At 39.0% G+C, this 11,233-nt stretch overlaps 3 protein-coding genes across 4 annotated transcripts; 2 read left to right on the plus strand and 1 right to left on the minus strand.

Moving 5' to 3' along the window:
- Positions 1,502–5,047, plus strand: LOC104760580. The gene is made up of 9 exons (XM_010483529.1): positions 1,502–1,620; positions 2,065–2,137; positions 2,382–2,547; positions 2,638–3,338; positions 3,550–3,723; positions 3,819–3,935; positions 4,074–4,253; positions 4,339–4,385; positions 4,533–5,047. The coding sequence occupies exons 2-9, from the start codon at positions 2,090–2,092 to the stop codon at positions 4,804–4,806; spliced, it is 1,707 nt and encodes a 568-aa protein (XP_010481831.1). The 5' UTR covers positions 1,502–1,620; positions 2,065–2,089; the 3' UTR covers positions 4,807–5,047.
- LOC104760590 (DUF724 domain-containing protein 1-like) lies at positions 5,069–7,257 on the minus strand. Its single transcript, XM_010483540.2, has one exon. It carries the CDS (start codon positions 7,101–7,103, stop codon positions 5,241–5,243), a length of 1,863 nt encoding a protein of 620 aa, XP_010481842.1. The 5' UTR covers positions 7,104–7,257; the 3' UTR covers positions 5,069–5,240.
- LOC104760598 (isoamylase 2, chloroplastic) lies at positions 7,533–10,887 on the plus strand. Of its 2 annotated transcripts, none has more exons than XM_010483559.2 (2): positions 7,533–7,707; positions 8,089–10,887. In XM_010483559.2, the coding sequence occupies exon 2, from the start codon at positions 8,151–8,153 to the stop codon at positions 10,791–10,793; it is 2,643 nt and encodes an 880-aa protein (XP_010481861.1). In that variant the 5' UTR covers positions 7,533–7,707; positions 8,089–8,150; the 3' UTR covers positions 10,794–10,887. The 2 variants fall into 2 exon arrangements, with proteins under 2 accessions (XP_010481861.1, XP_010481853.1); XM_010483551.2 differs by having other exon boundaries at positions 7,533–7,684.

The following is an 11,233-nucleotide window of genomic DNA, read 5'->3' on the forward strand; positions in this document are numbered from 1 at the left end:
TGCTCTTTGTCTGTCCTGTTGCTAGACAGGTTTTTGCTCTGGCTAATATACCTCCTCCTAGGGGAGGCTTTTCTCATGATGATGTTGATCAAAATTGGGAACACTTGTGGTCTGTTATTCAAGATAATGAGACTCCATAAGAGGTGCGTCTTGTTATACCTTGGTTGCTCTGGGGATTTGGAAGCATCACAATATGTTGGTGTTCCAAGGGAAGCATGGTGATTTACGGAAACTGGTTCTGACGGCTCAGGACAATTCTTCTCAATGACACGCGGTACAGTCCTTGCCATCATATGCAGATCCTCCTAGGCGTATACAACAAGGTAAACTGGAGGCTAAATGGTATAAGCCCCCGATGGGATTTGTTAAGTGCAATGTGGGCTCGTCGTGGCGTAATAATTCCTGTTTGTCTGGTGGTGCGTGGATAGTGACAGATTATCAAGGTCAGGTTTTATACCACGCTAGGCATGCTCTTACTGCCTCTGATTCTCGGTTTCATGCGGCTTTAAGGGCTTTTCTGTGGGCAATAGAAGCGGTTTTGATTCTGCAGGTGCCTAAAGTGGAGTTTGTAATGGATACTGCTATGGTCATCGAGGCTGTTAATAACCCCACAGGTTGGCCACGATTTCATCTGGTTTTGAATGAGATTCACCTGGCTCTGTCTAAATTTCCTGCGTGGAGATGTTACTAAGCTGCAAGCACTGCCAATAAGGTCGCAATGACGATTGCATCAAGTGTTACAAGAAATAGTCGGTTTCAGTCTTACCTTTCACTTGGAGGGCCTTCTTGGCTTCATGATCAAATGAGGGTCGAGGCGTTCTAGTTGATTATGTTTTTCTTGTTTTTGTTTCTAACATTTCTCAAACAATTGTTATTTAGTTTCTATCTGATGACAAAAAAAAAAGATAAATCAGTTGAGAAATAGATTCACAAAAATAATTTATATTTATTTCATCCAGAAAAAATATCCGAAAAAACAAAAACAAATGATTTCAGTATTACTTCCTCTGTCTCATAAAGATTGATGTTTATAAGCTTTTATACATTTTAAGAAAACAATGATTACTTAGTTTAAATATATTTTTTCTTTTGACTAAAGAGATATTATTTAATTTTAAACCAATAACAATTCAAAATTTTAAATATTTTCAATGATTACTTTTTGAAGTTTACAAAACATCAATTTTTGTGAGAAAAAAAAATATCCCAAAACATTAATTTTTATGTGATAGAACGAGTATTATTTTTGTAGGGAGAACAAAGAAAACATACTACTATAGCCAATCATAATTTAATGTACTTTCCTGGTTACCCCATTGGTTGTTTGTTTCATTCATGAATGAACCTCAAAAATCTTAAGCGAGAAAGCCACGTCAGTCATTATCAACAAATTGACGAAAATACCCTCGAATACGCTTCAAAATTACGCAACCACCCAGAATACGGACTTAGTCGTCAAGTCTTTTAAACATAAAAAGAAACAATTAAGTAATTACGGAGCAATTTACACATAAATACACACTTGTTCCTCTCTTTTCTTCTCCTTCCTCCTCCTCCTCCTCCTCCTCCTCGCAGCACTCGCCTCTTCTCATCTCCCAACTACACGAAAGTTTAGTAAAGGTTCGTTCTTTCTATCTTCGTTTGTCTCTGGAATTTTTTTTATAATAAAAAATTGAGAGGAAACTGAATCGTCGAATTTAAAATTTGATTTTCCTCTGTGTATTTTTTTTTTCTTCTGGTTTCTTATGGTTTTTGATCGTTTCGGAAAACAGTGTAGTTTGATCTTACCATGATCCGTTGATAAATTTATCTTCTTCTTCTTTATTTTGGTTGATTGGGGTTTGTAATCTCCGTTCTCCAATTTTACAGAGCTTAGGTGATACTGAATTCGTAGTGTTTATATCAATTGCTTTGTGTCTAGTTTTTTTAGTGTAACGTTGGAAACACTAACACAAACCTATGAACTTCTAGGGTTTTTTTTTCACACAAAGGGCTTGTGCTGTTTTCTCTTATTCGTTGGCCATTCTATTCTCTAAGATAACATCTGGCTTGTTTTCTCTGCAGGGTTTATATTTTAGAGCATTCAGCGATGGGTTTCGGTTCTGTTTATCGCGCTCTAACTGAAATATTTCCTCAGGTAACAAAAATGGTCTCTTTATTCAATTTAGTACAACTTTACCAGGTTCAGGGCAGTGAGATTGTGATCAAAACATCCGTCTTTGTGCTTTCAATTGCTGTATTTATGGATATTAGTTTTGATCAAATAGTTTCACTTACTTGACACTGTTTTAGATTTTGGCTGCTTAATCATCTTTTATTTTCATGTCTTTTGTGTAGTCTAATCGTAACCATATTATAAATATATTTTGTTCATACTGCAGATTGATGCACGAATTTTGAGGGCTGTTGCAATAGAACACCCCAAGGATGCTGATGAAGCTGCTGCTGTTGTTCTTTCAGATATTCTTCCTTCATTTACCTCAGATTTGCCCCATAATCTAACTCAATCTTCAAACATGTCCTCTGCAAGTATTTCAGAACGCCAAGGTACAATTTAGCTCATGGAATTTTTTTATTGTTTGCTGCTCTGGCTTTGTAGATTCACAGCTTGAAGTTTCTTATTCTTCTATTTTCCAGAGGGTGTATCTTCTGTTCTGGGAGATGTTGTTTCTAGGTGTCGCTCATTTCTTGGAGCTTCAGAAACTTCTTCTTTTTCTTCTTTAGAAATTTCTTCTCCTTCTCCTTCATCATCTTCTTCTTCAGAAATTACCCCCCTGGTTGTTGCCCGTAACCATGATAGCAGTACTCTAAGTACTGATTTGAACGAGCTAACAAATTTTCCATCAACTGTTGGTCCTGATGTGTGCCATAGAGACTTCGAAAGTGAGGAAGTTCAATCTTTGAAAAAGGCTCGTGGAAAAGAGCACGAAAACTATGATTTTTCTGATAGGTGTTTTGATGTTACGAGCAATGCAAAACATGGTTTGCATGTGCCAGAGGATGAAACCGCCTCAGTGGTCTCTGCAATTTCCCATGAGAATGCTAAACTGACTTGCGAATTTCTGGAAGATCGTGGTTTTTATATGAAATGGAATCAGGCAGAAAATGCTGTACCGAAGGCGGTCGATTTAACTCCTACAGATAATACGACTACTACACAGCAGGGTTCATGTTTTGAAGTTGGCTCTGGTAGTACTAATGTTGTGGATGAGACTTCAAATGGTCCATTGTTCTGTGAAAATGGTGATACTGAAATAGGTGATGCTTTTAGTACATCAACCCATGTATGCAGCGTTGATCACCTTGAAGAGATTATCGAAGATGCCAAAAGTAATAAGGTATGGCATATAACCGACATTCGTTTAGCTTATGAAGAATATTTACTTTTGTTTACATATTTTGAAGTCGTGTTCACTGGTGCTGAGGTACAGAAAAGCTAGACCTAATGCTTCCAACTTCTAGTTACTTATATGCATTTTGGTAGATTTGAAATGAGAGTTTGTGACTGATACTTTCAATATGATTTCTTTTTCTTGTGTAATGATGTAGAAAACCTTGCTTACTGTGATGGAATCGGTTACGAATTTGATGAGAGAAGTTGAAATGCAAGAGAAGGATGCAGAGAAGTCAAAGGAGGGAGCTTCTAGGGGAGGTTTGGATACTCTTCAAAAAGTTGAGGAGCTCAAGAAGATGCTGGAACATGCGAAGGAAGCAAATGACATGGTAAAGTTATTGTTACTTATAAGAACATGTGCCCGTACAGATTGCTTAATGTGCTTTGATTTTGTAGTGAGAACTAATTTACTATGATTTTGCAGCATGCTGGAGAAGTATATGGAGAGAAGTCAATTTTAGCCACTGAAGTGAAAGAGCTTGAAAACCGGTTGCTCAACTTATCAGAAGAACGAAACAAATCTCTTGCTGTCCTTGATGAGGCATGTTTCATCTGCTGATTATAAAAAATTGTCTTTGTTTTTTAACTTTTAATTCCTGTTAAAACGAACTGAGATGACCAATTGGCTGCCTCGTTTTCAGACTGTACAGAAAATTTAACGAATTGTTTTTTTTTGTAGATGCGAGGAAGTCTTCAAATAAGACTAGCGGCAGCATTGGAGATGAAAAAGACTGCTGAACAGGAAAAGAAAGAAAGAGATGATTCTGCACTTAAGCTACTTGCTGAACAAGAAACCAACATGGAGAAAGTAGTCCAAGAATCAAAGCATCTACAGCAAGAGGCAGAGGAAAACTCCAAAGTACAATCACTGTTATAAACACTAGCAAGGTTTCTTCTAAAGTTTTCTTCTCAGTCTCATCTTTTTTCTTCTTCACCACCTGCAGCTTCGAGAGTTTCTTATGGATCGTGGACAGATCGTAGATTCCTTACAGTAAGTCCCATTCTGGAGTTACTAACCGTACACTAATCCATTTATCTAGAGCACCCATGAATCTTTTAGTAAATTTTCTTGCTGATATACGTAATGATCTGGTATATTCAAAATGGATCTTTTAATCTCTCTTGGTTCTTTGAGCAGAGGAGAAATTTCTGTGATATGTCAAGATGTGAAGCTGTTCAAAGAGAGATTTGATAATCGAGTGTCAGTAACCAAATCCATCTCCTCCAGCCGCACAAGTTCATGTGAATCATCTATGAGAAGCTTGGTGCTCGAAAATCCTTCTGCGCAATGGAATGGAGTGCTTAAAACCTCAAGCTACAACAATTTGCCAGAAGTAGCAGCTTCCTTCATGAACAACGAGAAAGATGATTGTAGAAAGCTTGTTGAAGATGGTTGGGACATCTTTGATTAGGAGACCGACCTTTAAGTTCATTGGTGCTGAAGAATGAAGTGAGCGTATATATAGGGTTCTTGAATGCTAGAATCAAAGAATAAATGGGAATTGTTTCCTACTTCTCTTAGATCAAAACTTAGATCAGGGATTGTATACTGGTTCTAGTTTTAGCTTTATTCTACTTATGAGCTATATGGATTTCCTCAAGTGTTTTCTTTTTTTTGTTTGACAAAGAAAAAGATAACAAACGTTTCTAATATTTTTTTAAGGGATTTAATGATTCAGAAACGTTATAGATTAATTATATAACCAGTTCATCATAAGATCTACAAAAGATAATTCTCTAGTTCATCAAAGGAAATAAGCTAAAGTAAGCACCATCAACAACAATCATACGGGGATAAAGATTGTAGATAATGGTTGTTACTTAGTACTACATCTACTCTTGTCTTTCATAGTTTCCATGCAGCTGAGAGAGTCTGAAACTCAAGCTCAACATCTTCAATCTCTTGATCAACAGTATCTGCACATGATTTCATGTCAACGATCCTTTTGTCCACCGCTTCCTTCTTCTCTTTCGCAACCACTTCTTGTCTCTTCAACTCCAGACGTTTGCGTTCTAGCTCAGCCATTTCTTCTTCGACCTTCTGCCTTTCCATCTCTTCAGCTTCAATCTTCTCCTTAAGGCATTTTCTCTCCTCAGCTTTCTTAGCTCGCCCAACTTGGAGAGATAACACTTTGCTGATACGTGCCTGTGGATTTGTTACATTGAAACCGTGTTTCTCGAGCTTAGCAAAAGAAGTACTGAGGCTACTTAGTTTGCCGGAGGAAACATCGAGATGCAGATCTTTGACTTCGTCTAATAACCCATAGAAAGTCACCATCATACCAATCGCTGACCACTCGCGGATATCTTCATTAGCATCAGACAACGGGCTGAAATGAGGACTTTGTGGAGCAGTTTTGGACAAGTCATGTGTTTCATATGACTTCCAAAATGGCGACTTCTTTGCAAAAGGAGAAATATACTTTGCTGGAGTTTCCTCAACATCAGCAGCTGAATTATACACCACGTTCGGGCTCTGGTAAGAGGATAACTCAGTAGAGAGAGGCTGATCATCATCGTTGCACATCTTTTTACCTTTATCAGTTATCTCAGCCTCAGAGTTGTGTTCTTCTTCTCTTTGCCTTTTTCTACTCCCATCTTTGCTATTCTCCTCCTCAGGCAACCTCTCTCGAGTTGAACCTCCCAAGCAATTCTGTTTCCTCATCGGTTCAGGTGTCTTCTCAGGGGATTTCTGTCCTTCAGCTCTGGCCTCAGTTTGTTTCAAAGGTGTTACAGATGAAACATCATCTTTTTCTATGGATGTCACTTTCGAGGTTATTACCGGAGAAGCTTTCTTCTTTCTCAATCCCCCAGAGGCAGCTAGAGTTCTGGGGTTTGGTCCGCTTCCGCTATGCCAAACCCCATCTCCCCACACCTTAAAAGGCCTAAGGTTGGAGTGTTTAAATTGCAAGCACGCCTTGTCCTTGGTAGCCTCTAAACTAACCTTGTACAATTTTCCAGAGTAGACTCCCACCACACGCCCTTGACGCCAACTAGAACCATTAAACACCTCTACATAATCCAGCAAGTCGTACTCTTCAACCTCAAAAGGAGGCGGTGTAGGCCTAACACAATGTGAATCAATAGCCATTGTTGGTTTTGTATCATCACCACTAAATCTCAAGTATCTATCGCAGATCTTCACAATGACTTTATTCTCCTCAATCTCCTCCTTAACTAACATAGCAGTAACCCACGAAACTTCTTCGTTACCTATGACAATGCTAACTTCAACTAGAGTCCCAGGGCTAAACATGGACTTACTCAGTTCTTTAGCTTTTGGTCGAACCCACTTTGAACCGGTCCAGTCAAGATGAGCCCGCAAATGCTTTGTCTGGAACTGAATAATGTCTGGTGGAAGATCGAAGTAAACCAAATACCTCCCGTTCTCCGTTATTTTAACCACAACACCGGTCCACCATCCGCCTTTGTAATCAGCATCAACAACAGACCCTTCCTCCAAAACGACGCCGCTGCACAGATTCTCCGGCGGAACAGGCCGTATTAACCTCTGCTCCACCGTTTTAGGAGACGAACTGTCTTCGCTGGGCATCGTCGTGTAACGGACACGAAGCTTCTTTTCGCTTCCCGGAACCGTATCAGTCGTTGGGGTTTCTTCAAGAATCGCTCTTCGGTACCAAGCGTTTCTTAAGCCGTCTTCTTCTGAACAGATCTCTACTTCACAATCTTTGTGCATCGTTTGCTCCATTGAAAGAAACTAAGCAATGTTTCCGGCTCTCTCACTCTCAGTCTCTCACAACACAAAACCCTAAAAACAAAATTCGGAAAAAACACGCGCCCTTAATTCGGAAAACTCCACTCTCAAGCGGTCAAGCCTGAATAGTTGGAAAACAGCTCATCTCGGTTCTGTCTTTTACTGAATTTTTTTTTTACTTTTGTCGTATATAATATCGATTTTTTTTTTGTTTCTGTTTTGGTTCTATCATTGGGCTCGTATAGTCCATTATGAAAAACCAAAATTAACAAAACTGATGGGCTCGGCCCACATAAGAAGACCACTCCTCTTTTTTACACCCAGACGCACCTTGCGCGCGTGTCTATGTTGGAATCGTTAAAAGACGGGTTTGACAGGCGCGTGAAGTGAGGGTGAGAGTTCATGAAGGAACAAGACAAAACCTTTCAGTTTCATCCCAAAATATCAAAATCATAAAACTCACAGACACACACACTCAATTCATCAGATGTCTCTGTGTTCAATCATTGTGAATTTCTCCATTTTAAAGCTTGAATTTTTTTTGAATCAATGGCGGTGATGATGCTTATGCGACAGTAAGCTCGACTTTTTATTAGACGTTTGTCTCTTCTTCACGCTTTCTTATGTTCCCTTTTTATTATTTTTTTCTCTATGGTTTCTTAGTGTTTCGATGGTTTCTTATTTTTTTCTTTATTATTTTATTATTTTTTTCTCTACTACTTCATCTTTCTTAATGTGCTTGAATTTCAAATGCCTTATCGTAAGATTAAGAAAAAGGAAAACTTTGCTTAGTGGGTTTTTGTTTGATTTTAGCTTTGAGATGGCAATTTAGCTGATTCGATGAGTGGTTTATGGTGAATTGTTATCTAATTCGAGCTCATTCTGCTACACGTTATTTAGATTTCCTTTTGGGTTTTGTGTGTTTTCTACCATTCAGTCTTAATAAAGAGCTTTGTTGTTTGATCTGTGTTCTTAACAGGCATCACTTGGATTGTTAAAAGTTTTGGGAGAAAGAGGGAAGCTTTCTGCTTTGTTTGAATAATGGCTGCTGCTTGGTCTCCATCACTGGGGTTTTGTCTCAATAATGGCATCACTAGAACATGGAAGTTTCCTTCTGCAAGGTTTTTTACTGGTAAGAATAAGATTAAAATTGGATCCGATACACTGATAGTTTCAAGGAAACGTTTCTTGGGGGATTTGAGTACAGACGCGTTGCAAAGTTATCAGTTGAGTAAGATTTGTGCTTCCAAGACTACTATCGAGCTGAAGGATCAAGTGTCTACTAGAGGAGCTCAGGTCTATGACCTAAAGAAGGTAACATCGTATTTGTTCAGGACGAAATCTGGTGCTCTTGTTAAAGTTAAAGTTGAAAAGAAGAGAGAAAAATACAGTATCATGGTTTATGTCTCATCTTTGGAACTAAGTGGTGATGGCAAGAGTAGGCTGGTGATGGTTTGGGGTGTATACAGGTCTGATTCTTCGTGTTTTTTGCCTCTTGATTTTGAAAACTCTTCCCAAGACTCACAAACCCACACCACAGAAACTCCATTTGTGAAAAGCTCCTTGTCTGAGTTAATGCTAGGGCTAGAATTTGATGGGAAAGAATCTCCTTTCTATCTATCATTTTATCTCAAGTCAGTGTCAGGGAAAGATCCAGACGGTCAAGAATTGCTGACACACAGGGATACTGACTTCTGTGTCCCGGTCGGTTTTACTGCTGGTCATCCGTTGCCGTTAGGCCTTTCTTCTGGTCCAGATGATGATACTTGGAATTTTGCTTTCTTCTCAAGACATTCAACCAACGTGGTTTTATGCTTGTATAATGATACCACAACCGATAAACCTGCCTTAGAGCTTGATCTCGATCCTTATGTCAACCGAACTGGTGATGTTTGGCATGCGTCAGTTGACAATACATGGGATTTTGTGAGATATGGCTACCGTTGCAAGGAGATGACTCAGTCAGAAGAAGATGTCGATGTTGAAGCTGAGCCAATTGTTTTGGATCCATATGCCACAGTCATTGATAAATCTATCTCTCATAAGTTTCTTGCAAGTTTATTTAAAAACCCTTCCTTTGATTGGGGAGAAGATGTGTCTCCGAACATTCCACTGGAGAAACTTATTGTTTACCGGTTGAATGTGAAGGGTTTTACACAACACAAATCCAGCAAGTTGCCTAGTAACGTGGCAGGGACTTTTTCTGGTGTAGCTGAAAAAGTTCACCATTTGAAAAGCCTTGGAGTCAACGCTGTCCTCTTGGAGCCAATATTTTCATTCTCCGAGCAAAAAGGTCCTTACTTTCCAATTCATTTCTTTTCACCGATGGATATGTATGGACCTTCCAATGGCTTTGATTCCGCAGTTAATTCAGTGAAAGAGATGGTGAAGAAATTGCACAGTCAGGGAATAGAGGTACTTTTGGAAGTAGTTTTTACACACACTGCTGATTCTGGAGCTCTTCACGGAATTGATGACAGTTGTTATTATTACAAGGGAAGAGCCAATGATCTAGATTCGAAAAGTTACTTGAACTGTAACTATCCTGTTGTTCAGCAGTTGATTTTGGAGAGCTTGCGTTATTGGGTAACTGAGTTTCATATAGATGGATTTTGTTTCATAAATGCTTCGTCTCTCTTAAGAGGTGTTCATGGTGAACAGCTCTCTCGTCCTCCCTTGGTTGAAGCAATAGCTTTCGATCCACTTCTTGCGGAGACCAAACTAATTGCTGATTGCTGGGATCCACTTGAAATAATGCCAAAAGAAGTACGGTTCCCACATTGGAAACGATGGGCAGAACTCAACACAAGATATTGTCGAAATGTAAGAAACTTTTTGAGAGGAAAAGGCGTTCTAAGTGATCTGGCTACAAGAATTTGTGGTAGTGATGATATATTTACTGATGGAAGAGGTCCGGCTTTCTCCTTTAACTACATTTCCAGAAACTCAGGACTCTCTCTTGTTGACTTAGTCAGTTTCAGTGGCCCTGAGCTAGCTTCAGAGCTGAGTTGGAATTGTGGGGAAGAAGGAGCAACAAATAAATCAGCTGTTCTTCAAAGAAGGCTAAAACAAGTCCGTAATTTCTTGTTTATTCAGTACATTTCTCTGGGAATTCCGGTGCTTAACATGGGAGATGAATGTGGTATCTCAACGAAAGGCTCGCCTTTGTTGGAATCACGGAAGTCTTTTGATTGGAACATGATAGCTTCAGCTTTCGGTACACAGATCACACAGTTCATCTCCTTCATGACTTCAGTAAGAGCAAGAAGAAGCGATGTGTTTCAAAGGAGAAACTTTGTGAAACCTGAGAACATTGCTTGGTATGCAAATGACCAAACAACTCCGAACTGGGAAGACCCTGCTTGCAAATTTTTGGCATTGGGGATCAAAGCCGAGGCAGAGGAAGAAGAAACTGCGTCATTAGTTGAGCCAACCGAGCCAAATAAGAACAATGATCTGTTCATCGGATTCAATGCAAGTGATCATCCGGAGAGTGTAATCCTACCTTCACTTTCTGATGGAAGCAAATGGAGGCGACTGGTCGACACAGCTCTTCCATTCCCAGGGTTTTTCTCTGTCCAAGGAGAGACCGTTGTAGCAGAAGAACAGATGCAGCAACTGGTTGTGTATGAGATGAAGCCGTACAGTTGTACCCTTTTTGAAACCATCAGTTCTACTGCTTAGAACTCAAGTTATGATCTTTGTATATGTTACTGTGTTGTCATATTTCAATAAGAATATTCGGTTAAATCAAGGACTTCCACAATATCTTATCTTATGGACTATATATATCTCCTCAAATCTGAAACATGCCTTTTATGAATTCAAAAGAGTACGTCCATTGTATATATAGAAAGAAGATATAATCTTTACTCGATTCGTGTAGATAGAATAAGATATGAATTGCTTAGGGTTTCTAATCTCTGGAGAACTTACCTAACCGATTCTATAAGTTCGAAACCCAAAAAAGTTCGTCAAGTTTCTGAGTTGTATTCTCTCTTTTGTTTTTCTTTGAAACGAGGTCTGAAAAATGAACAAAGATTGCTGCTCAAAGTGTCAGGCTAAAGAAACAAAGAAGTACTCGAAGAAAAACGAAGGTGAGAGTTGTTTTACTTTTACGGTTT

This window comes from Camelina sativa, chromosome 3 (assembly GCF_000633955.1).
Source record: "Camelina sativa cultivar DH55 chromosome 3, Cs, whole genome shotgun sequence".
Classification (NCBI taxonomy): domain Eukaryota; kingdom Viridiplantae; phylum Streptophyta; class Magnoliopsida; order Brassicales; family Brassicaceae; genus Camelina; species Camelina sativa.

Excerpts from the sequence above, each read along its gene's own strand:
- LOC104760598 (XM_010483559.2), top strand. The coding sequence starts at position 8,151 with ATGGCTGCTGCTTGGTCTCCATCACTGGGGTTTTGTCTCAATAATGGC.
- LOC104760580 (XM_010483529.1), top strand. The coding sequence starts at position 2,090 with ATGGGTTTCGGTTCTGTTTATCGCGCTCTAACTGAAATATTTCCTCAG. Across the intron at positions 3,339-3,549 it reads AAGATGCCAAAAGTAATAAG|AAAACCTTGCTTACTGTGAT; the intron begins GTATGGCATATA and ends GTAATGATGTAG. Across the intron at positions 4,386-4,532 it reads CAGATCGTAGATTCCTTACA|AGGAGAAATTTCTGTGATAT; the intron begins GTAAGTCCCATT and ends TTCTTTGAGCAG.
- LOC104760590 (XM_010483540.2), bottom strand. The coding sequence starts at position 7,103 with ATGGAGCAAACGATGCACAAAGATTGTGAAGTAGAGATCTGTTCAGAA.